This window comes from Macaca nemestrina, chromosome 6 (assembly GCF_043159975.1).
Source record: "Macaca nemestrina isolate mMacNem1 chromosome 6, mMacNem.hap1, whole genome shotgun sequence".
Taxonomy (NCBI): Eukaryota; Metazoa; Chordata; class Mammalia; order Primates; family Cercopithecidae; genus Macaca; species Macaca nemestrina.
Window position 1 is genome coordinate 72,428,440 of NC_092130.1, and position 22,279 is coordinate 72,450,718.

Below are 22,279 nucleotides of genomic sequence, written 5' to 3' on the forward strand. Positions count from 1 at the left end.
ATCTAGCTTACCAAAGTAACCTTTCTGTTGCTTTTCATATTTCATAAGATGTTTCAGGTGCATTTTAGAACATTATCAAAAGCAAGTGAGGATAAAGTTACATTATTATCAAAAATAACTCTGGATGCTTAGGATACTTTGGAGCAGTATTTTCTGGCCCTTTTTCTGTATTCCAAAAGAGTTTATATATATATATGTATTCAACAGCTGTTACTCAAGAATTTACAATGGTAGCAATGTTGTGGTTTTTTTTTTTAAATTCTCTTCAGACCCCTGCCAAAACATAAAAGCAGGAAAATAAACTGAGGGTAGGCAATTCAGAATAAATTAAAGTATATTTAAATGAACCTAAGACTTTTTTTTGGAGAACTTTTTCATATGGACTTATCTTGTAGAGAATGATGATGTAGGGCTCCAAAAAATGTACGTGATTGTTCTGTGATTCCCTGAAGGGGAGACTAGCATGTCTTTTGATTCTTTTATTCTCTCTTGTTAAGACAGATCTCTCCTTAGGGTTTAGTAATCTTAATTGTGCTTGACATTCATGAGCTACTTTAAAAGTATTTGATATTCTTCAGCATTTACCCACTATGCCATTTTCCCATGTTATGAATTTTTCTTATTTATCTTATACATCGTTACTTTCTGTAAGAACACAGTTCTTTTCTTAAATTTTATAACTCCTTATGTTTTCATACATGAAGTGGGAAATCTTTGAACCTACTGATTCATAGAGAATGGCCATGTGATATTCTGAGCTTTGCCTATAGGAATGATGGGGACAAAGGGTTGGGGAAGAATAGGAAAAATTTGAATTCTATATTGTGAGTTTAGAGACTCATGGCTTGCTCCTATGGACCAAACTAATTCATCACTATGATTAATGAATATTCTTCTATGTACTCTGTGAGTAAGAAAGGTGATGAAGAAGTAAACATTTTACATGTGGTCTTTGGTTCTGTCACTCTCCTTCTCACTTCAAGATTATTGCTTTGCCCACATTTCTCTCTTTTATTGGTATCAGTTTATAAATACCTCTTAACTTGCTGTACCTGTAGTCCATACTAAGATTTATGACTTTGTTTTGTGCATACGTACTATACAGCGAACTAGAAATTGCTCTGATTTTAATACACTAAAGGTTATGACTAGAGCCAAGATTCTTTGTAAAACAGTGGAATTATTTAAAGTAAATATGTTCACAGACTTGTGTTATGTACTACTTGTAAACATGTTATAGAATGGACTCTGAAAGTTTCAGGAGAAAAGGATAGTCAGCACCCTCAATCTCTCATCGTGAACTGCTGTCACCACATGCTACCTGGGAAACACGACATAGATGGATTATGAGACTTCAGACACTAGCCAGGAACATGAGGTGGTGTTCCATTTCCACCAATTTGTAGTAATGGGATAATACAAACCACTTCCATTTTCAATTCTTAAAACAACAGCTACTTTATCTACCTACTGCAACCACTCAATTTTGTGTCTCAATATATATGACGTTTCTGTCCAAAATCACAGAATTTGGGGTTTCTCTTTTCAAATGTAAAATCCATAACAGATGTAAAATTAATATTTTGCTACAGGTTTTCCAAGGGTATGGTTTTGTCACCATGAATTTTTATTTCAGAAATTAATTTTATGCTGTACATGACTTTTAGCACACTGGCTGTGATCAGGGTAATTAAAAGTATTTGGAAAACTCTGTTTACCTGAACTTTCAAGAACAGCAAAAATCCTAGGTGATTCTTTATAGAAAGCAAATTGCTTTTCTCTTATATTTCTCCCTTTTTTATCTGAAAGACACTGCTTACTCTTAATCATGTGTTATCTCTTGGCCACTGTATTGCCTCCTGAGTGTGCTAAATGATTTTATAATAGGTATTCATAATTGTCTACACCTCTTGAACTTTTCTCTGTTCAATAGCGGGGAAACCTGATGCTCATGACCTTTTATCAGTTTTTAGAAAGTCTTTATCCAGTGAGTGATCATCTTATTTTATATAAATGTTGGTTCTTGTTGCCTATGTACTAACATTTGACTTGGCTTGTACAGTGAAGTCAATTGTGTCATTTGCTATTTTTAGTCATCTGTATGTCTTATGTGCTTATAGCATATCTGATGTAAAATCAAGTACAAGGAAGATAAATAGGATATTGCACTTGTTTAGAGCATAATCAAATATAAATCAGGCATTTTGAACTATTCAAATAGAGCATGAGAACAAACTACAATTAATGATTTTTGGTGGCCATGCGAAATATTGGATCTGTTTGTTTTTTTGGTAGGTAGTGGAAGAGGACAGTGAGATATGTATATTTGATTTGACTGAAAGTCGTCAGATTATTTTTTAATAATTTAGGATATTACAGTCATCTAGGGCCTTTTTGTGCACTCTTAGCATGTAAAAATAGTTTTCACCATATAAAAGGTTGTTATTGTTGGTAATGTTTCATTTCTGTTTTTATTCTTTTTATAATGAATTTATTTAAATATTATGTAAAAATGAAATGACATGGAATTAGCTTTAAAATTTTCCTCACAACCTGTATCAATCATAATTGCATTGTCTTGCTGTTTTAAGTTTCTCATTTTAGACATGGAAAAATTTATCCATTTTTTATAGTTTTTTTTTAATAGTGGAAGAAAAAGAATGTTTATTTGGTTATTCTGAGGAAATTTGAAATGTTTATCATTCCATTAAAACAAAATTCCATAAAAATTTTTTAAAAGAAATATATGTCTTCTCTATAACTAATTTAACCTTCAATAATGAATTATGTGAAGTAAAATTGTATAAAATTTCCTGACATTTTATGAAGATTCCTACAAATAAGCCAGACAGCAAATAAAATATAGGAAAGACAGAGATGGATAGTGAGTAATTTTTTGATAGATTATGCACACAGGTATCAAATTACTTGATCCTTACTTCCTAGAAAAGGTTAATGACTCTTTTTGCTTTTACCCTTTTACTTAACTGTTATTTATAAAGATTAAAAGAGGGACTGCATTGAAGGGTGCATTTGCCTGTGTGTCTGTATGACTGCACAAATTTTTCTGATATTATAGGAAACTGAGCCACAAAATGGATAATATTGTTAATCATTATTTTTAAAGTTCATTCAATTCTGTAATACAACTTCCACTAGGCCTATTAGATCAGAGTGCACCATTAAAAAAAATTTTTTAACTTAAATGAAACCAGAAAAGACAGTCTACATATCTATATCTATATTGTTAAATTGGCCTTAACCTTTACAACAACTTATTTACAATATTAAGAATAAGACATTTTAAAGTTATGTGTACATATTTTCTTTCATCTTTAATCTGTAAAATTATAGCTTTTTAGAACATATTTGATATTAAATTGAATAAAATTTTGCAAAAATATTATTTCAGTGTTACCTAATTCCATCATTAATAATTGAGCATATTAACCATGAGCTCATTAACCATGGGTGTATAACCATCTACCTATAATAATGATCTATCTATATTCTACAGTTCTATTATAATTATTTTATTATTTAATTATATAAATAATATATATTCATTAAGCAGCATAGGTTTACTAGTCTTTTATTACCAAATGTAACATTACCCTTATGGGAATATTTCTTTCTAAGCTCTTTGGTTTTAAAAGATGCACTAGTCATAAATGTATTTAAATAAAGTCAGTTAGGTATGACAGCACTTGACTTTAAAGCAGGGAATATAATACCTTTCCTGCAACACCTTGAAAGAAGCTGTGGCATTCACCAAATGCTGACCTCTTCCTGTTATATTCAAACCCTTGCTAATTTAACTTGAAATGCATTAGTATAACTCACCACTTTTTGTATGTTTCAGGTGTGTGGAGGTCATTGCAAAGGAAGGACAAAACCTGAAAGAGCTATATTTGGTGTCCTGTAAAATCACAGATTATGGTAGGTAATGAACCATTGTCCTAATCCTTTCTAAGAATAAAAAGTTAAAAAATCATTGAAAGTTTTTTTAAAAGAAATCCAGAACTATATCTTAGAGACTGTTTATCGTGATTTATGCTCATTCTGACCGTACCAAAAATTAAAAATAAAAAAATTATGAGCTAAGAACCAGAGTAAAATGAATATGCATATTACTTCATTGCCACATGCAATCACACACACATGCACACGTACATTTGCACTCACACACACATACACAAAATTAAAAAGTATGGCTAAAAGAGGTATACAATGAAAATAAGTTTAACAATAAATAAGTTTAACAATAAAATGGGCATAATAAATATAACTAAGAAAATTATTACATTGAGTTTATTTGCTTAATGTAATATCATGTCAAAAGCATATCTGCTGACATTCTAAATGCCAAACTTCTTAATGCTTTAAATTCTGAAAAACATTGGAAATGTCCATTTGTGGATAGGAAGTAAAGGGTATACATTTATATGCAACATTTTAAATTATCTTAATTTTCAATATTCTTTTAAAGTGGCAAAAAGCAAGTTGTTTTCTACAATTATGAAAAATATGAAGTCATATTGTTGGAGTAATAAAAATAACCTAGCCCTTCCTTTTTTTGTTTAATTTTATAAATTTTTTCTTAACCATTTGTGTATTTAATCTAATTACAGAGTTTTAACCAGAAAATACATTAGACTTTATAAGAGAATGAAATGATTTTCTTTTATTTTTTCTGGCTTTTTGATTTCTTCATTTCAATTTGAGAATATGCTTTCTATCTCGAGGGAAGTTAATAATCCATTAAGTTGGTATTGTTAGCTCTGACATGTAATAATAAATGACTCCAGTCCTAGGATGTCACACTGACCATCTGCCATGGATGGGAGAGTTGTCTTTTATTAGCTACTAAATTCATCTTTTTGAAAAACTCTACTGAAGTTATAATTTTAAAAATACTCTAATGTTTTTAATTTAAAAACACACCTGATTTCAGTTTATTTTGGAGAATATGTCTTATTCATAATGTTTCTGGGTTGTGAGTTTTTTTCCTAATTTTGCCTTGTAAAAGTAATGTTTTGATATATTTTTCTTTACTTACATTGTTTTCTGGATTGGCAATTAGATTGCTACTTAGACATGGTTAACGCTCTAAAACTTCTTATGTCTAGCATTGTCTAGGCCCTAAAGAGTTCTCCCTGACCAACACAGGGCATATTGAGCGAGAGAGAAAGAGTGTGTGTGTGTATTATATATGTATATTGTATATATACCCATGTAGATTTGTTAATCAACTAATACTTTCATTCATTCATTTGAAACTTGTCACAAGCTGCTCTTCCAGTCTTTTTGTGTATTTCCCCCTTTTTCACTGCCAATTGTCAGGTAGCTAATAGCCAGGAGTTATGGATTAAATCCCTTATAATGAACTCCTCTGAGGTTCTGCGGTGTAAAATGTTGCTAAAGGCACACTTTATTCTGAAGGCGTAGAGATACTTTGTGTCATAACAAAGGCAGTGCCCAGTACCTACTATTAAGTTATCAAGTACAAAAAGGAATGTTCCAGAAGATATTGAGGAAGGTAAAAAACTCTGGAGTTGCGACAGATCTGGGATCAAGTTCTGTCTTTGTTCTTTGACCTTAGGGAAGTTCCTTCACATATAGGCCACTCCGTTTCCTCAGTTGTAAAATGAGGAATTAATGTCTGACTTCATGCTTCTGTATGTATCTGGTACTACCTAACCTTGTGAGTAGCACAGTGTACACTGCTAGTAAGTGTTGTTTTTCTACAGGAGTGGGATAAAAACAAGATTCACTTAGAATTTTTCTGCCACCTTTCCTTTCCTAAGTCTTGGAAGAGGTTTATGTTAAAACCTTACCAATATGGTTTACATTTATTTGTGTCTCTGAATTATTTTATTTCAGTGTTTCTCAACCCTGTCTGCACATTAGACTATCTGAAGAGCTTCTAAAACATTGACATGTAAGCCTCACCTAAAACTAGTCAAATTAGAATTTCTATGAAGTGGGGCCCAACCAGTCATTTTGTAAAACTTGCCTAAATGAAGATAATGTCAGGCAAAGTTGACAACTGATCTTGTCCGTTTGAGCAGAATCAGAAGTGAAAATTTTGTGGACTTTCCTCTCCATGGTGATAAGAAATTGATTATGATTTTTCTTGCACCTCAGTCCCTCCAGCTCTCAAGCTGTCTCCTCCATCTTACCTTCCTTCTTCACTAGAATTTCAAGGATTCAAAAGGTTCATGGTGAAAGTCTTTGCATCTGTTGATTCTGTTCTCCGAAATGTTGGGGCACAATTGAGGAAGAGAGGGAAAGGTTGATAGGTTATGAGATTGTACTACAATTGCTATTTGATTATAAATTAAATTACTGAAAGCTCAGCTCATCTCATCTTTTCACCCACTACAATGCCAATGCTATATGGGTAATTTTTGTCAAAGAGGCAGCAAAAGCTTATTCATTGTAACCAGAGAAAAGCATGTTATTGAAGGTAACTGCTCTGCTGGAGAGACTGTGTTCCCCCTACCCTATTATTACAAATTCTAAGAAGGAAAAACAGATGCCCTTTTCCTTCTTTGACTGGACAAGTAGAAACATATTCATAGGACTTTTTGATTATTGAAGCTACTGAGAAATTGTAAAGTTTGATGTACATCTGATAGGTGGGCAATTCATCCTTTAAGAGACTACCCCATGGTTCTGCTTCCTATTGCTTTACTCGTATTCAAGCTGGTGAGTCTGTTTTTGGCCCCCTCTTTCTGTGGTGGTGGATATGTACATTATTTTAGTATGGTATACTGAGATTTTTAATTTTTTTTACAGGCTTCATTGATTCAGAAACAGCTCCTCACCTGGCATATAACTTGTAATTTTTGTCAAGATTCTCACAGGTGTTAAATGTAGTATTATAGTACTTAGTAACACCTGCCCAGGCTATTACGGAGTTATGTTTATTTTAATTGATATATGATATAGTTGTCATAAAGAAAACGATCATGCTAATAGGCTTCTTACTCCCCAAATTGAACATATATCTTTATGGTAAAGGGCAGCAATTATAAACAAATCAATAATTCAGACACAGCTAAATAGAAAATACAGTCTGGGGAAATTGCTCCCTGAAGAGAAATATAATATTGTCATTCCTGTATCACTGTACAAACGTATGTCATTAGCAGTGTTGTGGGAAAAAACTCAAACTTAGGTGTTAGAGAGTTCGGTTAAAATTTCAGCTTTGCCACTTCTTTTCTTTGTAACCTAAAGCAAGTTACTTAACTTCCTAGTTTTGCCATCTGTTAATTCACATGATGATACGTGCCACATACGTTAGCGAAAATCAATATAAAACACTCGTGTAGTGCCTGGTGGCATAGTCGACACTCACTAATTGGCAGTTCATATCATACAGAATCTTCTTTCTCTCTCCCTCTGACGAGGAATTAGCCCTTCTCCTCTTCCAAGTGTGGCTTTTCTGTTTGTGGAAATCATTATTTAGAAATTTGACCTACATTAGTGCCTACTTGATCTCCAGAGCTAAGCTAGCTAAACAAGATTATTAGTAAGGAATAGAAAAAGATACAGCAAAAAGTCTAAAACCTTTCATTTGCCTTCCTGTCTTAGATTTCTTACCTGTCTCTCCTTTGTGCTACTTTCATTTTATGTGGATAATTTTCTCATTGCGCCCCTTATGCTCTTCTTTGTTCCTGGAACAATTTGTCAGTGAGTACTTCCCAACCTACTTATTTGCTCAAATTTTTTTTGAAAATTTACTTCCTTCAAGGCTGGGCATAGTGGCTCATGCCTGTAATCCCAGCACTTTGGGAGGCTGAGGCGGGCAGATCACCTGAGGTCAGGAGTTTGAGACCAGCCTGACCAACATAGTGAAACCCTGTCTCTACTAAAAATACAAAATTAGCTGGGCATGCTGGCGCATGCCTGTAATACCAGCTACTTGGGAGGCAGAGGCAAGAAAATCACTTGAACCTGAGAGGCAGAGGTAGCAGTGAGCCAAGATCATGCTATTGTACTCCAGCCTGGGCAACAAAAGTGAAACTCTGTCTCAAAAAAAAAAAAAAAAAAGAAAAGAAAAAGAAAAGAAAATGTACTTCCTTCAGGAAAGTGTATCCTTGAGATTAATAGGAAGACAAGAAGGAGAAATCAACCTGTATCACTCAGGCCTACGGAGGAAGCGATCTTTCTGTTGGGCCGCATAGCACTTCATATGGTATTATAAATGGGATGGATGAATAAAGTGCTTATTTCCATTAGTGTCTCCACAGTGAATATTACCATTGTGACCCTTGTGCCAGGGGGCAGTTGTAAAATGACCCAGGTTTCTTTCAGAGTTATCACTTTTTTTTTTTTTCACTTTAGCACTCCTGTGGGCCCTAGAAATACACTCTAGAGATATCTTTTTGTTTCCATTTTTAAGTAGTGAAATAATCTTTGATTAAAGAGGACTGTAGGGCCGGGCGCGGTGGCTCAAGCCTGTAATCCCAGCACTTTGGGAGGCCGAGACGGGCGGATCACGAGGTCAGGAAATCGAGACCATCCTGGCTAACACAATGAAACCCCGTCTCTACTAAAAATACAAAAAAATTAGCCGGGCGAGGTGGCGGGCGCCTGTAGTCCCAGCTACTCGGGAGGCTGAGGCAGGAGAATGGCGTAAACCCGGGAGGCGGAGCTTGCAGTGAGCCGAGATAGCGCCACTGCACTCCAGCCTGGGCGACAGAGCGAGACTCCGTCTCAAAAAAAAAAAAAAAAAAAAAAAGAGGACTGTAAATACATACTGACATTGTTGTTTGGGGGCATACAAGGTCACTGACAACCCACAGGCTCACTCAGTACCACTCCACATCCTTCTGTGTGGTTTCTACAGACCCGTGGACTGCTGTCCTGGGGCTGTCTTTGGCTGCCTCATATTCTTGATCGCAGTACTGATCTGGGGCTTTTTAACATAACCATGTGGCTTGACAAAACTTTTGAATTGCTCTGGGCAAAAGGTCTTCCAAGTCAAGGAGATCACTTTGTCCATGGTTATGATTGGAGATGTCGTTTTAGTTGGGCTGCCATATGTCAGACATGATAAAAAAAATTCATTCTGTCAAACATAATATTCTGTCAAAAAGTATTGATTCAGCACCCACTGTGTGTGCTGGACCATGTGCTAGATGCAGACGTTCAGTTTCTGCATTCCTAAAGGGATAATGCTGGTAGGATCCAAAGGGTAGGCTAGCCTGCTTATTTAAAAAAAAAAAAAAAAAGTAATGCATCTTCTTTTCCCGACAAGAAGAATGGCAGGGATTGGCCTGGTGACATTATTCATTGTTTTGGTGTAACCCAAGCCTCACCCCAGCCTTGTTGACCTTCTAATACTATTGAAAGATTAAAAGGTTGTTCCTTACCTACCTCCCCTTGGGATACCAACCCTTTTAAGCTGTTAGTTAACCCAAATTAGGATCTGGGATACATCATCAAAGTAAATACAAAAGAAACGAAAGAAACCCCAACAAGCATTCTGGGTTACCCCGGTATCCCTTTTGTTGCCAGACTAACATTGATAAATTATTCAAGAAAAAAAAATTCTACACCCAAAATAATTTTGCTCTTTATTATATCATTTTATGTTTTACATTATTAGGTATGCATTACGTGTAATGATCTCCCATTTTAAATGAAATTCCTGTTTTTTTTTTCATTTTATATTTTGTTTCATTTTTAAATAGTATTTTAAACTGCTCCAAGATTGCTAGGTAAGATTCCACTCCTTTTATTAGCAGGAATAACTCTAATAGTTGTAAGGTGATAGAGAAGAACTTTAGAAAAGACATTTGTAAGTCAAAAAGAATATCCTAATGTTTACTGTTGATTATTTGCACTTTTTTCCATTCTATTATTTAGATATAGATAAAACAAAATAGTTCTAACTTGCTAAATCTATTCTTGCAAATTTCCCTTGTTTATGTGTTCATCTTAAAATTTATTTCTCTCCATTTCTAAATTTTGTTTTATTCCTAGAGTACCCCATTACTAGATTTATATTCCTAGAGTTACATTTAGCAGGTGTTATGTTCTTTTTCTTAGTAATGTGGTATGGTTTGACTGTGTCCCCACCTAAATCTCATCTTGAATTGTGGCTCCCATAATTTTCATGTGTTGTGCAAGAGACCCAATGGGAGATAGTTGAATCATAATGACCATTTCCCCCATACTGTTCTCATCATAGTGAATAAGTCTCACGAGATCTGATGATTTTATAAGAGGTTTCCCCTGTTCGTTTGGCTCTCATTCTCTCTTGCCTGCTGCCATGTAAGATGTGCCTTTTGCCCTCCACCATGATTGTGAGGCCTCCCCAGCCACATGGAACTGTGAGTCCATTAAACCTCTTTTTCTTTATAAATTATCTAGTCTGGGGTATGTCTTTATCCTCAGCACGAAAGCAGACTAATACATAATAGAAATGATTTTTCACCCAAAATTTGGTATTTAATTATTAAGCTTTTCTCCTTTCTCCTTTGCTCAACAGCAAATAAATGGTTGACATTCTTTCCTATTTCCTAGATCATCCTAAGACTGTAGCTAAGTAACCTTGAAATAAAAGAATGACAACTCTTATCACTGTGTCTTGCTAGAATAGACCACAAATGTCAAATCTATTGAGAAGGACTTCTTCAAACATTTGTTCAAGAAAATACCACCACAACCAATTCAAAGATTAACTCTAGTTTCACATTTAATCGTTTGTTTTTTTTTTTAATTAAGAAACATTCTGGCCTTCATTTAAAAGACAAATAAACCTGTTTTTGTGTGCTTACCCCTTAACTTTCTTACCCCTCAAAGTACATATATGTTGTTGTTCCAAATTAGTTTTTGTAGCTAAATTATAAATTTACATATTTAACTATTAACTGAAATATTAACTTTCCATCTTTTATTTTTTTCAATTCCTGTTAGCATCTCTGAAGTATAGTGTCTAATTTTAACTAGCTATTTTTAATATTAGTCTTTGAAACAGTCTTCTATAGGTATAGGAAATTAGGCCCAAATCATATAAAGCATCATTTTTCACAAGGTTCCTATCTTTAATCCTCATTGCACAGTACCCTTGGATATGCAGACCAAGCGTTGTTTTCCAAGTACTATCTAAAGGTATATATATAGAATTATTATTGGCCATTATCAGTATTATATCACTGATGGATAGTTCTAAATGGAGCTGGAATGAATACCAAGATAATTGCAACAATGCTAGACTTCCAGTATCCCAAACAAGAAATGGCTTCCTAATGCTTAAAACTTCCTGAAAATAGATATCTTGAGTGGTAGTGAGTTCTCTATTATGAGAACTATTCAAGCAGAGATAATATCTGAGGGAGGATGTGGAAAGATGGAAGCGTTGGGTAGGAAATCAGCCTATATGATCTTTAAATTCCTTTCTAATCCTGGGATTCATTCTGGACTGGTTTTATTATTTTTGTTTCATTCAGCAAATGTTTACTCTGTGTGTGCATGCTACTGGCAGGGTGCTCTGGAAAATACAGAGATAGATGGGAAGTACTCTTGTGTTGAGAAGGAAGATGTAAGCCACGTAAAGTTTTCTACCTATGACATGTTGGGGCTCAAGAGAAGGCAGAATCATCATAGACTGCAATATTTGGGGAAGGATTTGTAGAAGAGGAGACATGGGAGAACAGAGAGGAGAAGGAAGGGCATTTGAGGCAGAACAACCTTGGAAAGACTCAGAGCAAGAACAGGTGTCTGAATGGAAGCTTTTGTACATGTTGATTATTCTAAAGAAAGAACAGAAATCATCCAAAGTGATTACATGCAAACACGGACAAATTTTTGAAGAAACCTTATGAAAATATTCTAGTTGAAAATTCCATGTAAGTTCCAATTTTTGTTTTGATTTTTCCTGTCTTATTCAGCATTCGCATGGTAACAATTTCCATTAACATGTATTATGTAAAAGGAAATATTACTTTGGGTTATCACTAATCAAGTATCCAGTTAAATTAGAAATAAGTCAAATAAGCTTTCATAACAATAATAATAAAGATAAAATAGCTAAAATTTATTGGATGTTTTCTGTGGGCATTATTCATTTAATTTTATTAATATTCCACTTTGGGTAGGTACTATTAATATTCAAGCTTGTAGACATGGAAACTGAGACCTGGAGAGCTTCAGGTTTACATAATTTGTGAGTAACACTATAGTATGCATTCAATATTAAGTCAGTGTCTTGCATAATCACTCAGAGGTCAGTGATGTGATGTATTTATTATTAGCAACACTTTTTTTCCAGTAGGATTTTTCCAGATGTCAGAGCCTTAAAAATATTACTAAATCCAGACAGCCATATTTGTTAAATTGCATATGAAAATGCAGTGTCATAAACAGCTACCACATGAGCTCTAATTATATTCTTCTAGAACTTAATAGGCTTAATTTACTTATTCACTATAACTTTGCCATGCTGATACCAAATGTAAGTTGCATGTCATGATTAAGTGTTCTCTAGCTGAAAGGGGGAGGCTGTCATTGATATTCAGTATGTATTGATGTATTCAACAAATATTTTCTTAAAATGATTTCAAAAATGTATATAATTCTTCATGAGTTAAAATTTTTTAATCTTCTTTTAAAATTATTATAACTAACTTATTAAAGAAGTAGTATTACCTATTTTCAATAGATGAGGAAGTTGAGGCCTGACAGGTTTTAATTAATTTGCAAAACAAAAATTAAAATTTCCCCCTTGCAGATGACTTCTCAAATTTCTCTGCTTTTCATATAAGAATTATTTCTTTATTTAAGTTGTAATTTTAAAGCAATTTAAGACAACATTCAATGAGATACTTTCATAGTAGCTTTAAAGTGCAGATATTTCTAGGGCTACATAACTGTACTATTCCTAGAAATGTAAGCAATTGTTTTCTTGAATTCCTTTCTTAACCCTACACTCTGAAGTTCTCAGGCCTCAGTGTCATCATTTACCCTCAGTTTCCCATTAACTTTTTTTTTTTTTTTTTTTTTGAGATAGAGTCTCACTCTGTTGCCCAGGCTGGAGTGCAGTGGTGAGATCTCAACTCACTGCAACCTCCACCTCCCAGGTTCCAGTGATTCTCCTGCCTCAGCCTCCCCAGTAACTGGGATTAGAGGCACGTACCACCATGACCAGCTAATTTGTGTGTGTGCGTGTGTGTTTTTATTAGAGACAGGGCTTCACCATGTTGGCCAGGCTGGTCTCAAACTCCTGACCTCAAGTGACCTGCATGCCTTGGCCTCCCAAAGTGCTGGGATTACAGGCATGAGCCACTGCACCCAGCCCCATTAACTTTCTTCTCCTGATAGAGCCTATCCAAGAATGTTCTCTGAGAAATAAAAATCAAACCCCTCTTCAGTGTGGCTTTGTGTTCTACCTACTTCTTTCTCTTTAGCTGTAGTGTTCCTCATTTTCTGAGATATAATGAAAAGTAGGAGCAAAAAGGGAGAAAAAGCCCAAGAGCTGCATCCCTTTCTTCTAAAGTATCAAACCATATCACTTCTACTCCCTAGTGCTCTCGTACGGTTTTACCTGCTCTTAAAGATAATTTTGTCCTCACCAGCTGATGTTGGACTAAACCTACTTCACTACTTACTAATTAGCCTACTAGTGTTAGACATTTAACACATGATTTATTTTGAAGAAAAAAATAAAAACAAAACAAACACCTCCCAACTTTCCTATTTAGAAAATGAGAGTAACACTCAAAACACAATATAAATTTAACATTAAAATAATTCATTATATTGTACATTTATCACTGATTAGAGTCACATTCTTGTATCCACTAATATTGGCATACTTAAGCCTCTCCAGAAGGTCTTTCCCTTTTCATCTCTTAGCTGGACTTCCTTAGCTAAATGTCAGCTTTACAGTTTACCTGAGTTCAATTTATTTAGGAAAGGCAGGAGTAGTACATAATTGCTTACCTTTATTTTCCAGTTTTTAAAATATTCAGTGGTTTTGCATCATCTCATAAAGGTGATCAGTGAAGAACTGTTGTTGTTTAATTATCATTTAAACTCAATGATCCATTGCAATTTTTTTTATTGATGCTCAAATTGCCCTATTTTTGATAGTAGAAGCTTCTTCATTTGATTCCTTTTTTCTTTTGACATGGACTCATTATGTCAAGGTACACCAGGCTCTTCTTATGCACATTATGGTAGAGACGTGGGATAATCCATTTTTCTAAAGAACCTTGCTTCCTTTGATTGAATTTTTCTAAGTCTGTGCTACATCCCAAATCTTACGTCACTGTATTTTGTGCCTTTTATTTCTCCAGCTTAAAACCTATTATATTCCTCATCACAGGTCCAGCCTTCTCGTTACAACTCAGCAAAGTCAGCCCTTCCCCCACAGGTTTTAAAGCATCCTCATTCAAGGATCCCCAGTATACTAAAAGCTTGTAGTTTATTGTATCCAACACTCACTTAATCCCCAGACACATTTTCTAGTTTTGGAGAAGTTAGAGGTGGCACTTGGGAAGAAGTAATTTTATATTTTAGCTAGTCCATCAACTTGCTGGGGATTACCTTCTGATTTTGTGTGTCTGAAATTTTCTGCATTTGTTTTAAGTAAGTATTGAAAATGGACCCCTTGGACCCAGCCATTTGGAAATAAGTAGAAAAGTGTTGAAAACTGTATGGTATTACATTTATGGGCTTTCAAACTTCTCTGTCCTGCAGTGAGAAATCCATTTTGCATTTAAGTGCTTGTTGGACTCTCAGTAGATTAATTTTGTCACTTAACACAATGACCAGAAGTTTGAAAAATCCTCTTCTAGTTCAACTTCTCTCTCAATATATATGTAAGAACTGGATCTGTCAGTGAATGACCTGCTAGAGAGTAGAAAACCGGTAGATTTCCTTGGTACAAAATGGACATTATTCTCGAGGTAGAAGGTGCCAACCTTCCCAACCTCGTCAGATTCCACAACAGATCCTATTAGCTATAAAATCAGGGGTTAATATTCCTTCCATCTCATATTTTTGGGAGGCAAAGAACTAGACAGACTGATGATTTCACTGTAGGAAAGATATTAAATGGAACTTTCTCCTTAGGCAAAAAGACCGTTTTGTTCATCTAATTTCCTAATTAAGTAAATCAAACTTACTTTTAACTTAAATATTAAGCTGTTAATTTTCACCCTTATCCTAAAACATTCCCTTGGGCTTGTATAGACTCAGTCACCTAGAATTTATCTGTCAAGTGTGTTTCTTTCCTTGGGTTTATCTGCATGACATTAAATAAATACTTTGAACTTTTCAACTTTTCAAACAATTGTGTTGAGTTGACGTGGCTGATCCTGCCTCCGTGCCTCTCTGTGCAGTGTATGCCAGGTGCCTGAAAGTGACTTGGCTTTCATTGAAAATGACTGAGTGCGGGCAGAGGAAAGATTTTAAAAAACTAAAAATTAGGAATAAACAAAGAAAATTCACTCCATCTTCAGAAAGTTGTGGTACTTTTCTATTCACCTTATATATATATATGCTTTTCAAATGAACTATGTTCATATTGATATTCATTTTGCCTGCCAAAATACTTTCATATGGTAAATAATTCTTAGAAGCAGAAAAAAATTGTGTGGAAAACTAGCTAAGTACTGTTTGATGATTGATACTTGTGTATTTTTAATCATCTCTATTTCTTTCTTAGGTTAAAATTTCCCTTTTTTTTTTTTTTTCTTCCTTACTATCTCTTTCCTCACATATGGCTCTAGGAGCCTCTCCAAGAAAGCAGTTTGCTTTGAAGATATTTTATTTCCACTCATAAAGGATTCTTCTGTTCCACTATTAGAAATAAAATCACAATGAAATCCTAATAGGATCCAGTCCCTTCCTTGCCCTTTGTATGTTTGGAAATCTCTCCGAAGTCAGCCTTATGAAGTAAGATTTGGAGGTTTGAAGTCCAGAGATGTGTCTCTGGTGTTCTGAGGAGCAGGCACTTGTACAGGGAGCAACTCACGACCAAGCTGCGTGCATCCAGAATGATACTTTCTGAATATGCTAGAAGATGGTATATTTGAAATTTTAAATTATTTCTATCTTATAGTAACCAATTAACTGTTAATGAATACATATTATTACACACATATAGTAGCATACCTATATATGTGCATCAATAATAAATAAAATTTAAGCTGCCAATTTTGAACGGCAATAAGGAATTTAAAATTTCTGCTCTACAAAATAAATGAAGAGTTTGAAATTTAATCAGTCCTATTTTATGTTGAGGCAAATGTACTTGGGCTCTTTTTTGAGAATCATCCCTTCTGCTCTGGTTTACATAAGAAATTGGGTGAAATCCTCTAAAGCATTCGTTTTCAACTTTGCCATTATAACACACCTACATTCAAGGTTTGCAAATGATTAACTTTCAAAAAGATTATAAATTGGAACAGATTCAGTGATATCTTCTTTTCAGTCTCTTGGACCCTGACAAAATTGTGTAAGTGCTAGAAACAGGGATGAAGGTGTCAAGCATGTTGATATTTGCACATGATTTCTGGTTTCTTTGTTGTCACAGCTTTTGATGCTTGTACTTACCAGTGTACGATTTATTAGTTATTTACATGCCTGTGAAGTGTATTATTATTATAAAGTCTAGTCCCTTATTCCCCTAATGCATATTCCCCCCACATTTCTGTCACATTCTTTTATTTCCACAATATTTTGGGGCTACAGAAAATTCAAGGAATGCGCATGAATATATGCCGCACATGTAAACATTATCCATCACATTAATCATTCGGTGGAGGAACATGCTGATTCTAGAGCTGGAGGAGGTCCTTGAGGACAAAGAGGACACCAAACAGCACAAACCTGATGACGCTCCCACACACTCTATGGGGAAAGGTACAGCCTTTCTATCATTATGCTGTCTTTTGCACGAAGCTCATGCTTCATCTTCATTCCTAGACTTGATTTGAAATCTATTCAACTCTCTCAGATTTATGAAAAATAATATATACTTTTTAAATATTGTTCAAAAGTGTGGTCTTGATATTTAGTAGCCTACATACCATACACTTTTAGTTGTTTTAAGATACGGCATTTAACTTAAAAGTCTACTGTAATTTCTCAAGTTTTTCTGGTAATGGGAAGGACCTTTAAAATATTTTTTGCATGCAGTGGGCTCTACAAATATTTACTTTTTTTTTCCACCTTTAAGAAACAGGTTGAAAATTGTAGAATTAGACTTTGAAGCTGTGTAGTGTATTTTTGTACTATTACAAATCTATCTAAATCTACAACCTGGTAGGAAAGATCGGATCCCTTCCAGCTTTTGATTGTAATATATGATTTGTGTGGACTCTAGTCTGTCTCACAAATGCATTTAGTATTTTCTGAACTGAGCTTCTGTTGTGTGCCAGGCAGGTTTCTAACTGTGCGTGTTCAGTCCACTGATTGACTGACTGAGAGCCAAATTATTCTCACTAACACATACTCAATTCCCAACTACTACAGAAAAGATGGACTCCAGGGCCAAAATTGGACCCTCACTAACAAAGCTTGCTTTCTGCCAGTAGTCATACTTACACAGTGAATGAAAATTCTGTGACCTATATTCTTCCATTTAAATCCTTAAAATTTTAAATTAAAACTTTGTCAACAGTAATTTTAACCATACTGAGGCAAAAAGAGCGTTCCCTGCAATCTGGCAGCACTAAATATAATTCATAACTATCAAAAATCCATTTTCTCTGCATAACTTTTAAGAACGCTCCTGATGTCTTCAAAATTCCATGCAATTTTCTTTAAAAGTTGGTTTGGAATGCCACTGTGCATCTTGAAGCCCACATACAGTGAGTTAAATTACAGCAACAGCATATTTCTCAAGCACCATATAGTTGCAAATCCTTTATCCTGAAGTACATAGTAAAGGATTTTCTCCTTGAACAGTGAAGAAAGTTGAACTTTGGGGGTGTTTCAATTTAACACATGATGTGCTGCACACTTAAAGCTGTGTTTTGACTTTCCTACTTTTTCTTCTTTATTCATCCCTGCTTCCCGTAAAAAGAGCTAAGTATATAATGCTGATTATAAAACTGGATCCACATTATCACTGTTTTCAAAGCATCATATCCCTGCACTGGCTAATGTAAGTACTTCCTTTTCAGTGGGTTAATCTAAATGCAGAGTAGAAGGCTGTTTATTCTCACAATCATTTCTATCACTTCATCATAACCACTACCGTTCTTCCCTGTGTAAATGGCATCACTATTTACCTTTTTACTTGGCCAAAACTTTGATCTCCCTGATGCTTCAGTTTCTTTCTGCCTTTCATCACATCCATTTGCAAGCCTGGTCAACTCTATCCTCAAAATATATTTCAGTAGAGCCAGATCCACTGATAACTGTGCTAACCACTTAACTGTATCCCCTATTTGTCTTCTTCCTATCTTATAATCTATTTATCACAGAGTGGCTTCAATGAACATTTTACAATTTTTTGAATGAATTAAAATGTTATTTAAATTAATTTTTTTATGACTTTAGCAATATGGTGTTTATCCTGGGTTACATATAGACCTGAAACCAAAAGAAACATTAAAATTTAAACATTCCAGTGCCTTGCCTCCCATTTAGTTTAGATTCAACTAAATATTTAGACATTTAGCCACCATAGGCCGCCCTTTGGCACAGTGTACTCAGCAAGACAAGAGCCTTAGCTTGCCAGAGGACAGTGTCAGGCGGTCAGCTTCTGTAGGAGACCTTGTGGTAGTCCCACATCACGGTTCACCCAGCAGTCAGGAGGCTCTTCTTTCACCCATCAGATGAAGGCTCAGGTATAAGGAGGTAAGATCCACATAGCATGGATACAGGCATTACCCTGGCTTGGAAGCTTCAAGCCCCCACCACCTAATATATCTTGGAACATTCAACAGGCATAGCTTCTAGAATTGCCACACATTATAGGTCCGGTTATAACAATGATTGCATTCGGGTCATCGAAAGCAATGGTGTCCCCATCAGGTATTTATAGTTCTCTCAAACCAGACAGAGCTATTTATCAATCAGGGGTCATTGTTACAATAAGCACTAATAGTTGCTTTTAATAACATGGTTAAAATACCACCTTAGAATTGCCAGAGGAACAGGTCTGGGAAGTTAACCAAAGGTCAGATTTTCATGGAAAAGGTTTCTTAGCTCTTACCTACTGTAGGGATTTTTAAATCAGCTTCAGATTTGACTTTAAATGTAAAAATAATTCTATATGTATTAGAGGGCAGATATTTAACCACCATCCATACCACATTTTTTATTTCCTCTGCCCAGCATGCTTTTTAAGAGAACACTTTTTATACGCCTAAAATTGAGACAGAGGAGGTAGGCATATGAAAGGATGACAGTGCTGTTTCTGAAATCCTTCCCTTCAGCCTCTGGACCAGCCAGTCCTGGCCTCACCTGGGACTCTGATACCTTATGTATAGTCCAGACATAGCCACAGGAATAAGTACCATTAGATTCCTATTTTATTTTTGCATGAGGAAGAAAAACCTAGCTAATACAAGGCAGCAAAATCACCCAGAATCTTGCTTGTGCCTATTCAGTCTGGTCTCCAAATGACAGAGCAAAACAAAACAAAACAAAAAAAGTCATTGAAAATTTGACACTCTGGCAGTTTGCTTTGCTACTGTTGGGAACACTGGCGACAGGCATCCAGTATCCCCTAACCAGCGTAGAGTGTTCTTGGCAAAAAGTTGTCAGTTTTGCAAACATCTTTTAAAACAAGTATTTCTATTATCTGATTTCTTAGGATTGGGGAAATGAGGAATCAGAATGGAAACTTACTAGTTAAAATAAATATTTGTGGGGAAATATTGCAAGAATGTATTATATAATATGCTGTGAATTCTGTCTAGAAGTATTTTCCACTAGTTTGATTATTGGTTCTGAGATTATGAAGGACAGACATTTCAGTGGCATCCTATAGAATTTGGCTAAAAATTTTTCAAGCTTCAGAGCTGTAGGAGCTGTGAGAAAATGCTGATGCCTCTGAAGCCACAATTTTCATTCCGAAGAAAACTGAGACCCAGTTTCTCCCAGCTCTAGAACCAGAACTAAACTGTCCTCTATCCCAGGCTGTAGTACTTTTCCTCCCATTGCTTAACGATGGCACCTCTTCCTCCTCTTTGCCTGGGAACTTTTCCGTGAGACAACCAGACATACTTTTACTCAGTAGTATTGCAAAGGGGGTAGAAAATATGAGTATTTTCCAATTAAATCATGTTATATGATAATGGAATATTATTTTATTTCTATGATGTAATGATTTTAGAAATATTTTTTATTAATTTCTTGCATAAACTTTTTCAAAATAAGATACAATTTCTTACCTAATTATTTAGAATAAGTAGGATTACATTATTACTTTTTGGTTTATTAAAAAATGGGGAAAATAGTGTTCATTAACTGAAATGTATGAGGCTTTCACACACAAATATCTGTTAAAATATCAAACCATATTTTAGTTTACCCAGGTTCTTGAATAATATTTAATTGGGTATACAATTTTAGGAATTAAAATGTTTTTTGTGTATTTTGAAGATATTATCCTACTGTCTTCTGGCTTGCATTATGTTGAAAGAGCTGCCAATCATTATTCCTTTGTTAGTAATTGTGTTTTTTCTTTGCTTGCAATATCTTATTTTTACTTTTAGTGTTCCACAGCTTTTTTGTTATATCTCTTCTTATGTGTTTCTTTTTATTTATCATGTTCAGAATTTATAGATCTTCCTCAACTCGAGGACTCAGTTCTTTAATTAGTTTAGGGAAAGTTTCAATCCTTATTTTCTCAAACATTGCCTTTTTCCCATTATCTCTATTCTGGACATTTAGCCATATATTAGACCTTCTCATGCTGTTTTTAATCTATTAATCTCTCTTTTATTTTATCCATCCCTATGCTATAATGTGTGTTATTTTCACATCTCCTTATGATTTGCTGATTTTTCCATCAGCCCTGTTCAATTTACTCTGTAAGCTATCTGTTGCATTTTTAATTTCAGTGATCATCTTTGTACTTTCTAGAAATTATTATTCTTTTTCATAAATCTGCTTTGTCTTTTATATAGTAACATGTTATTTGCTCATGTTTTCAATTCTCTTTCTATTTCACAGTTTGAATATACTGTTACTACATTTATGTCTGATAATCTAAAATCTGAAGTCCTTCAGGGTTTTATTCTTTTTTTTCTTCTTTTTGCTGGCTCTCATTCATAGTGAATTGTGTTTTTTTGTTTTGTTTTTAATTGTGAGCTTGTATTTGATCTTTATCTGTGGGAACCCACTGTGACCTATGGATGTTAATGGATGTGCCTTCAAAGATCTGTGTTTGCTCCACCCAGAACTCTGGGACACTCCCAGTTTGGACTACTTTCAGTTTATTTCTTGGGCAGGTGTTTCTAAGAGCAGAAAAAAGGGTAATTCACACTCCATGTTCATGTGGTTGGCCTGTGACTTTAATTCTCAGAGGAGATATTTTTTCCCCTTATCCCACATGGCCATTAAACTCAAAAGGCCACAAATATTAGCAAGCTTCCTCAAGGCAACTGTGGCATTCATACTTAATTTTTGGGTCCTTAACTTTTTACATTTACTTTCTTTGTTTAAACAACTTTATATATTATAAAATTCATGCATTTTAAGTGTACATTTCAATTATTTTAGTAAGTTTGCAGAGTTGTGAAATCATCACAATTCAGTTTTAAAACTTTCTTTCACTCCATTAAGATCCTCTTCTCTGTTTACAGTTGATCACTGTTCCTGTTCAATCTCAGGCAACTAATAATTCATTGTCTATATAGATTAGTCTATTCTGAACATTTTGTATACAGGGAATCAAACAAGATGTGGTCTTCTGCATCTACCTTCTTTCTCTTAGTAAGTTTCTTGAGATTCATCTATGTTGTGGCATATATTAGTATTTTGAGATTTGTCTATGTTGTGGAATGTATTATTATTTTATCCGTTTTTATTGCTAAATCGTATTCCATTTTATGGCTATACCACATTTTTTTTAATCCTTTCACCAGTTGATAGACATTTGGGTTATTTCTACTTTTTCACTATTATAAGTAATGCTGCTATGAACATTCTCATGCAAGTCTTTCATTTGAACATGTGTTCTCATTTATCTTAGGTAGTTACCTAGGAAAAATATTACTGAGTTGCATCATAATTTTTTTCTTACTTTCTTAGTAAGTCAGTTATGTATTTTAAAGAATGCTTATTTTATTTTATCCAG

At 34.6% G+C, this 22,279-nt stretch overlaps 1 protein-coding gene and 1 long non-coding RNA gene across 2 annotated transcripts in view; both read left to right on the plus strand.

The window, feature by feature from the left end:
* Positions 1-22,279, plus strand: part of LOC105471091 (F-box and leucine rich repeat protein 17) — a 544,848-nt gene that overhangs the window by 376,797 nt on the left and 145,772 nt on the right. Inside the window, exon 7 of the mRNA XM_011723457.3 lies at positions 3,863-3,939. Coding sequence (XP_011721759.1) covers positions 3,863-3,939 — 77 coding nt within the window. The remainder of the gene's footprint in view (positions 1-3,862; positions 3,940-22,279) is intronic.
* The window catches only part of LOC139363806 (uncharacterized), a 64,784-nt gene continuing 52,400 nt past the window's right edge, over positions 9,896-22,279 (plus strand). Inside the window, exon 1 of the long non-coding RNA XR_011624810.1 lies at positions 9,896-18,130. This is a non-coding gene — a long non-coding RNA (uncharacterized lncRNA). The remainder of the gene's footprint in view (positions 18,131-22,279) is intronic.